General features: G+C 38.8%; 1 protein-coding gene across 6 annotated transcripts in view; it reads left to right on the forward strand.

Moving 5' to 3' along the window:
• HGF (hepatocyte growth factor) overlaps window positions 1-6,691 on the forward strand; it is an 83,923-nt gene extending 77,232 nt beyond the window's left edge. For 4 of the 6 annotated variants that reach the window (XM_020790004.3, XM_020790006.3, XM_020790007.3 and 1 more), the window contains exons 16-18: window positions 85-191; window positions 2,375-2,520; window positions 4,326-6,691. In XM_020790004.3, coding sequence (XP_020645663.3) covers window positions 85-191; window positions 2,375-2,520; window positions 4,326-4,493 — 421 coding nt within the window. In that variant the 3' untranslated portion in view covers window positions 4,494-6,691. The remainder of the gene's footprint in view (window positions 1-84; window positions 192-2,374; window positions 2,521-4,325) is intronic. The other 2 variants (XR_013545659.1, XR_012087470.2) reach the window with 2 other exon arrangements.
• The last annotated feature ends 1,168 nt before the right edge of the window (window positions 6,692-7,859 follow it).

Consider the following 7,859-nt stretch of genomic DNA (forward strand, 5'->3'; position numbering starts at 1 on the left):
TCTGTGTCAGTTATCATCAGCACCAGTTTTTAAAAGGCTGCTAAGAATAAACATATATCTGTTCCTCGTGTGTTTTCCTCCCAGACCTGCAGTAAGCAGTGATGCTGTGGTTATCATCAGGTTGCCCATTTCTGGATGTACCATTCCGGAAGGCACTGCCTGCACTGCATATGGATGGGGACATACAGGACGTAAGAGATGTTTTTTGTAAAAACCAATGCACGTATATTTATATGTGCCTATCATGTGATAATTAGGAATTTCTGAACATGGGTTAGACAGTGACACCACTCCTAAGCTGGAAATAAATTTCCCATCTTGTCGTAAAATCCCCAAAATTTAAGCACACTAAAGGTATCCACATTCTCTAGAGAACTGACAAACACACACACCAAATACACACATACAGTGACACACCTGCAGAAAAAACGTCAAGATTATGTGTTCTTCATCTCCCTTGTAAGTGTGCCACAAATGGATCTTTCTTTGGTTTAACTTTTTGAACTCATTTAACCAGTCTGTAGCTCCTAGAAGCAACCAGAGACCCTAGCACAATATGTTGTTAGTAATCTGTGTATATCTGTCCTGGTGATATGTTCTGCAGGAAATAATAATAATAATAATAATAATAATAATAATAATAATAATAATAATAATAATAATAATAATAATAATAATAATAATAATAATAATAGTAGTAGTAGTAGTAGTAGTAGTAGTAGTAGTAGTAGTAGTAGTAGTAGTAGTAATAATAATAATAATAATAATAATAATAATAATAATAATAATAATAATAATAATAATAATAATAATAATAATAATAATAGACAACAACCACACATCCTTAACTTTGTAAATTAAAATCAATATATAGTACATGAAACACTTCAGAAACAGTTTATGCAGATGTCCCCAGATACCTAAAACTGAAGAAGGAACCCCAGATACAACCTTGTTGTATCATAAAGGGCTTTATATCAGGGACAGACAAAAATCCACAACTGGACTGTGCTTGATGGATCCACTTATCCCTAATCTCTAATAGCCTTTGGCCAGAATCTGCAGAAGGATGATAATGTTTTCGGCAAGGAGAGCATTTTTGTAATTAAAGATGACTTCTTTCTCTCCCATGGCTTACCTAACTCTTGAGTAACCTGTTTCATCACATGGGAGACATGGGATCTGCGAGATGGAAGGAGGAAATCTTTAGTTAATGAAAATTGCCACTGCTGTATAATGCTATTGGTAAATTAAACTATGCAAAACACAGTGAGGGAAAAAGTGTTTTTATGGGGGCCACCTATCAGTTCATGGGCATGCCAAGTTAAAATCATTAAAATTGAACTTGGATTGGTCTCAAAACCTAGTATTTATCTAAAGGTAATCTACAGGATAAGAAAATGATTTTTTTTTTTGGATGAATAAATAGGGATGTGTCAATCTGTCTGTTCCAGTTTCGTCTGCATTTTAATTTTGAACGCATAAAACTCCTTTCTAACCTGAATGGAAAGAAATTTGAGAAGGCTGAATTAAAAGCAAGCAAACATAAGTGAAATCCATCCCACATTTCCAATAGCTATATTCAATAGGGACAGTTGTTTTTTTGTTTCCCTTTTAACTTGGCCAATGCATTCTAGTTTAGTCAAATTACCATTCAGAACTGCTGCTTCAGGTAGAAGAATTAAGATGTAAATCTGAATAATCTTTCTGTGTCTCTGAGAGCATGCAGAGAACTTTATCATTTTGTTGAGCCAAGACAGATTTTGTTTTGTGTTTCTTCATATAAGCCAACAGAAATGCGAAAATCCATGTGTGACATTTGCCCCTAGTGGCCCCGTTTGACTTCCAAACACAGAGCACACGAAAGCAAACCAAACACCTTTTCCCACGCTGCCACCAGTTGATCACTAAATCAATGTACTTTACTTAAGAAAGATGAACGTCCATTTATCACTGTCTTTTGAATAAAGCAAGTTTATTGATTACAGTGTTTCTATAATAATTCATAAGTATCTTCAGGTTCAACAAGCATCAATAACAATCTTCTGTATTATCTTACAGGTTACTATTCACTCCTCAGACTAATCACTCCTCCGATTCCCAAACTATCTCTCTTTCTCTCCCTCCAAACTCAGATCCAGACTGTAAAACTAAACTCCTCCTCTCTGGCTCCGCCTTTTGACATCTCTAGTGGCCCCATCTCTCAGCCACATCAGCATAAAACATGAATAATGCATGACTTATTTAACATAATAAGGGTGAACGCCACACCATGTTTGCCCAATTTTTGTTGGTTTGTTTTGGAACACAATGCTACTGAGTAAAAAGATCCGCATTTGTTCCTTTTCTGTTTGTTTTTTTACCTTCATTTTAGGAGCCGACTTCGATGGGCAACTTCAAGAAGTCAACATGGTTGTTATGAGAAATGAGCACTGCAATCGGGATTTTGGTGGCAACGTAGTTGTGAAAGAGTCAGAAATGTGTGCCATGGCTGAGAGAATTGGCAGCGGGACCTGTGAGGTACTTTATTCTGTTATTAATTAATTAATTTGTATCCTGCTCTTCCTCCAAGGAGTTCGGAATATGTTATTCTCAAAACGAGACTGTGAGTTCAGCCAGGTGGCTCAAGAGTGACTATTCCAAGGTCATCTAGCCATCTCCAGAGTTGAGTGGGGATATGAAACAAGGGCTGCAACAAACCCATTGCAATGAACTGGGGAAAGTATATTTGCTGCAGACAGGCATAACTTCACTTATAATGCTAGCCCAAGTTACAGTGCGTTTTTCATGATTTAATCTGGTATACTGCAGCATGGGTGTGTACGTTGTCACTGTGGATACATCAGGGGCTAGGCATGATGTCACATGATGGGAACAGGTTAAAAAAAGGAATTGGACCTTTGCATGTGCACATGTAGGCAGAAAGAGGGGAAAAAATGAAGACACAACAATGGTCATGGGAAGAGCAGAGGAGGGGTGGCAAATTGAAGGAGTGGGAAAGAGGTGGGCAGTCAGCTGGTGAGGTGGTCCTGCACTACCTGAAACTGTGGTGTATCTGTAAAACCCAAAGCAGAAAAGAACTAGACTGAGCACCATTTTGAATCAACGTACAAGGTGTACAGCATTGTATGTTATAACAGGAGCCACTGCAGATTCAGGCTGTTGTTTTTCTGGAGAGGGTCATTTTGATCAGGATCTTCCCAGTCCAAGCCCAGCAGCTGAATCCCTGCCTAAAGACAGATGTTAGAAATCAGAGCAGTTAATTTCTTACACCTAATGAAAAGGGACATGAGTTTTAGGATCAGTTTTCCAAACATTAATTTGGAAAAAAAAATATATGATTATCTGACTCCCTCCACCTGCTCTCGGTTGCACACGAGATCTAGCCTGACGGATGGTTGCAGGTCAGGCTTCTACGTGGTGTCTCAAAATAGAGAATAATTATGCTCGAACATTTAATAGGCTGTATTGCAGCCACTGACAGCAAAGAGGTATGCCTCTGTGTTGCAGAGGCATCATTAATGGTTTGCACCCATCCCTTAAGTAAAGGCAATGTGGATGACATTTTGCACCAGAGGAGTGATGGGTATGAACTGGTGGTTCGGTCCAGTTTGGCACAGTGCCCACACAGGTGTCCCACAGGCACCACATGCTTTTCTCCTCCATCTCCTCCACACAATCGCCCACTCACCGGCAGCACCCACTGCAGGCTTCCCTGCCCCGTTTCCTCATCTGAATGGGTGACTGCTAAGAGGAAAGCATGTGCTGCTGCAGGTGAGTGGGCAGTCACACAGAGGGGTGGGGAAGGGAAGCGCATTGCAGCCAGTGAGTGCGCAGTTGTGTAGAGGAGGTGGGGGAGATAAGCGAACACCTGTGCAGGAGCTGCACCAATCTGGACTGAACTGCCAAACTGTGGTTTGTGCCCATGTCTACTCCACAATAAAAGGATGAAATATTGTGTTCCTGGTATGTGTCCATCAGGGTTCAATACTGGGTATCTAACCAAAATCTCTAGACTGTCCATAATCTGATGGAAGAACATTCCTCGATGTGATTGAGAACTGAGTACTGCTAACTAGGCTCTTTCTGTAATGGTTGAAAGATAATCTACTTGTTCCCAAGCCAAACTCTTCAGTCCTAGTGGATGGGAGGACCCCTATTGCATTTGTTCTGGGTTGTTGGTCTAGTGGTCCCTTGCCTGACCGTACATATCATGATGTCACAGGGTGTGTGTGGGATAATTTGGGATGGTTTTTTTTTCTCCATAAAGAAATATATATGTATCCATCTGCTTATTTTGTTTATGTTTCATTTTTCTCTTCTAGAGGGATTATGGCGGTCCATTGGTCTGTGAACAAAACAGAATTAAAATAGTAGTGGGAGTGATTATTCCTGGGCGTGGATGTGCAATCCCTGGACGACCTGGGGTTTTTGTCAGGGTGGCCTTCTACTCCAAATGGATACATAAAATCTTAATGACATACAGATCGTAGCTTCCAGCCAAGAAAGGAAATTCCAGTTACGAGAACATTTTGGAAAGTATGAAGTCAAATTGTAATAGAAAAAGCCTTGTTGGTTTCAAACAAACAAACAACATTGATCAAGTGCTACTTGATCGTCAAATTTTGCAGATATTTATGGATCTTTCTGTCATGTTCTGCCTCATATTGCGCTATATGACATGAACTGTGGTATAAGCAAGAATGGTGACCTATTTCCTGAAGATACTTGAATGAAAAGCAAAACTGCAAAGCGTGATTGCTGGATGCGGATATGTTCTGTGGAATTAGAATGCCCAATTTCTTGTCTGCTGCTGCTTATTGTCAGCTTGTTGGAGAGATGCAAACACAATTTGAAATTTATAGTATTTTTCCTTACCTACCTAAGTCTCTTTATTCTTCTTTACAGCAATGATAAATATGTGCATCAGCCAGAAATGATGCTGTTCTCCTAGCAAAAGCAAGGTTTTAATTATATTTTATCTTCTTTACAAATGGTTACTTGGATTTACATCCCAGTTCAACAAAGTTGCCACAAGCACACCCTAATGGTAGGAAAAGGCCCTTGTGTAAAATGTTTGTGGGATTTGTTGGTGTGTTTGCAGTTGTTATGATCCATGACAACAACTTCTTAAATTAATTGATATGCTTTGGAAGATGACCCATTGATAAGCCATTATTGCAATTATATTTTTGAAATTTTTGAACTTTATTTTCCTATGTGTATTTACAATAAGAAGGTATGTTAAAGGATTCCATGCAGTTGATTTCATTGTACATATAGCAGACCTAAAAAAACAAACAAAACAAACCAAGCAGTATATGGATTTGGACCTAAAAATGTGTCCAATGAATTGTATGTCCAAGCTTTTACATGTGGCCAGCCGTGCAGATAACGTTGAAACTGAGGAGTTGTTTCAAGTACAGTTTGTGCCAGAACTTGAGAGTGGGTTTAAACTTTGATGTACTTCTCCTCTCAGAGTACTACAGCGAGAATGACCAATGACTTTGAGAGTCATAGTGAAAAAGAGAAAGAAAGGGAGAGGAGGAGGAGGAAGAGGAGAAGAAAAAAATACATTTCCAAACTCTAGTTTGTACTATGGCATGCAATGGTGAAGGGCTTCCTTTGAAACAACAACAAAGTATAGAAATTCTACTGGGAATGCTGGACGTTGCTTTTGGTATATCAATCATAGTATTTGATTGCGGCACCTTTTGTGCTTTGCTGTCCTGCTTTCCATCTCTTTTGTTCCCAAATTGAAGTCTCCAGATGTAGTCTCCAGATGGTTTCTCCAGAAACCTCAAGTGTTGGCTATGTTGACTTCTAGGAATTGTAGTCCACCAACATCTGTTGACTTCTGTTTGGGAGCCACTATCTTCATGGCTTGGTAGAGAGGAGCAATGTATTTCACCTTCTCTTCACCTTTGATTTTTTAAAGGTTCAGCCACTGTGTCTCCTCTAAAAAACAGGCCGCTCCACAGCTTACAGTAGAATTGCTCTGAAGATGTGTTCCCTCAAAAATTCACTCTGATGACTTTCCCACACAACACACTGTTTGTACAGTACACTAGCTGCTTTGCTCCCAATTTCTAGCTAATGCTCCAGGTCTGTTTTTGTGTTAGAATACAAGCCTAGAACCCAGGGTAAGCAAAAACAGATGGTAGTAGGCAGCTTGGTAAACAGATCTACACTTTTTTGCATGGTAACAAATATGTAAACCTCAGCCATATATTAGGAATTGCATTGATGGCTGGATAGCTCAGTGAATCAGGTATTGGTTGGGATTTCAATTCCCTGCTGTGCCTTGAAGGAGAAGGACCAACCTGTGTAGTCTTGGGCAAGCTTTGTAATCCCAAAATACCCCAGAAGAAGGGAATGGTAAACCAGTTCTCGGTATTCTTTACTTAGAAAATGCTAGAAAGGATACCATATCAGAATTGACTTGACTGCATGTAATTATTATTATTAAAAGGCTTTAGTTAACATACCTGCAACATTCAAGCAAACTATGTATTACTGGATTGTAAGAATATCAGATCAAGTCCTTTCTCTTACCATTGTGCAGTCTCAAACAATGTTTTCTAGTTGTTTAAAGCCACAAGGCACCAGGTGATCTCTAAAAATTCTTGTTAATAAGTGGGTTAATATACCTGGGCCCTTTTCACATGAGCCCATATTACAGCCATAACTTGCCTCTGAATGCTTCTTCTCATTATTGTTGAATGGGTCCTGTGTAGGTTTTTTCTTTTCTTTCAGGGGTAGAAAGATAATTTAATTACAGCAAGAGTAGGCAGATATCAAGCTAGTAAGATATACGTTTTTGAATTGGACCCTGACATTAGCCAACCTTCGGTACAGAAGACATATACCTTTGAAATCAGAGCAGTGATTCAGAACCTTGGATCCTTAGATGTTCTTGGCCTGAAATTCCTGGAAGCCTCTACCACCAGTTGGGCTGGCCAGTATTTCTAGGAGTTCTAGTCCATGAACATCTGGGAACACAACGTTGACAACCAAAAAATTAAAGAATTCTGATGCCAGGACTTTGAGTACTAGAGCAAAACTCAGATCACATTCCCTGCAACCTTGATTATCCAAACCTTTTTTCATACAAACAGTTGTAAGCTCAGGGTGGGTAGGGTATTCTCTTGTTGCTGCTATTGTTAAACGGAGATCAGAAATGCTTACTGATCTATTTCAAATCATGGAGAGATCTATCAGGTTAACTATCTATCTGCAGAGGACTGCTTCCCATTTTACATAGTAAGAAAAGTAGGGTGCCACTGAGTATTTACTGAAAGAGAGGCACCCTTAACACTGGTTGTTTTGTCAAATGTATTTCAAAAACACTCACTGGTTGCATTTACACTTTAAATAAATTCTTAAGTGTATATCTGAAAAATATGTTTCAGCTAGGCCTTACTAGTCAACAAACTAGCTCCCTTGTTATAGGACCAAACAGAAAAATTGTAATACCCTGAAACATATAAGGCTTTTGTATACTTATGTTGTACTTTTGTTAAAAGGATTTGAATGACTTTTTATAAGCCAATAGCAGAACTTTTACAAGGAATAATGATTTATATGTGTTTGTGTGTATATGTTCAGGACTTGTCATTTACATGCCATTTTCAGAGTTTCTGACAGGAATAAGCTTTTTTTTAAGAGCATGCATATTCAAGGCAAAAATGTGGTATGAATATGAAATTAGAATTTTTAGTTCTGGCCCACATTAGTGATAACACACATTTTTAAAGCATGTGTTCCTAGACTGGAATATATCCAGCTCCAACCCATAATAACAACTAAAAAGTTCTTGGATTTAAGCCAATTAAACCAAGCTTAATTTCATTCCTTTA

This window comes from Pogona vitticeps, chromosome 5 (assembly GCF_051106095.1).
Source record: "Pogona vitticeps strain Pit_001003342236 chromosome 5, PviZW2.1, whole genome shotgun sequence".
NCBI classification, from domain to species: domain Eukaryota; kingdom Metazoa; phylum Chordata; class Lepidosauria; order Squamata; family Agamidae; genus Pogona; species Pogona vitticeps.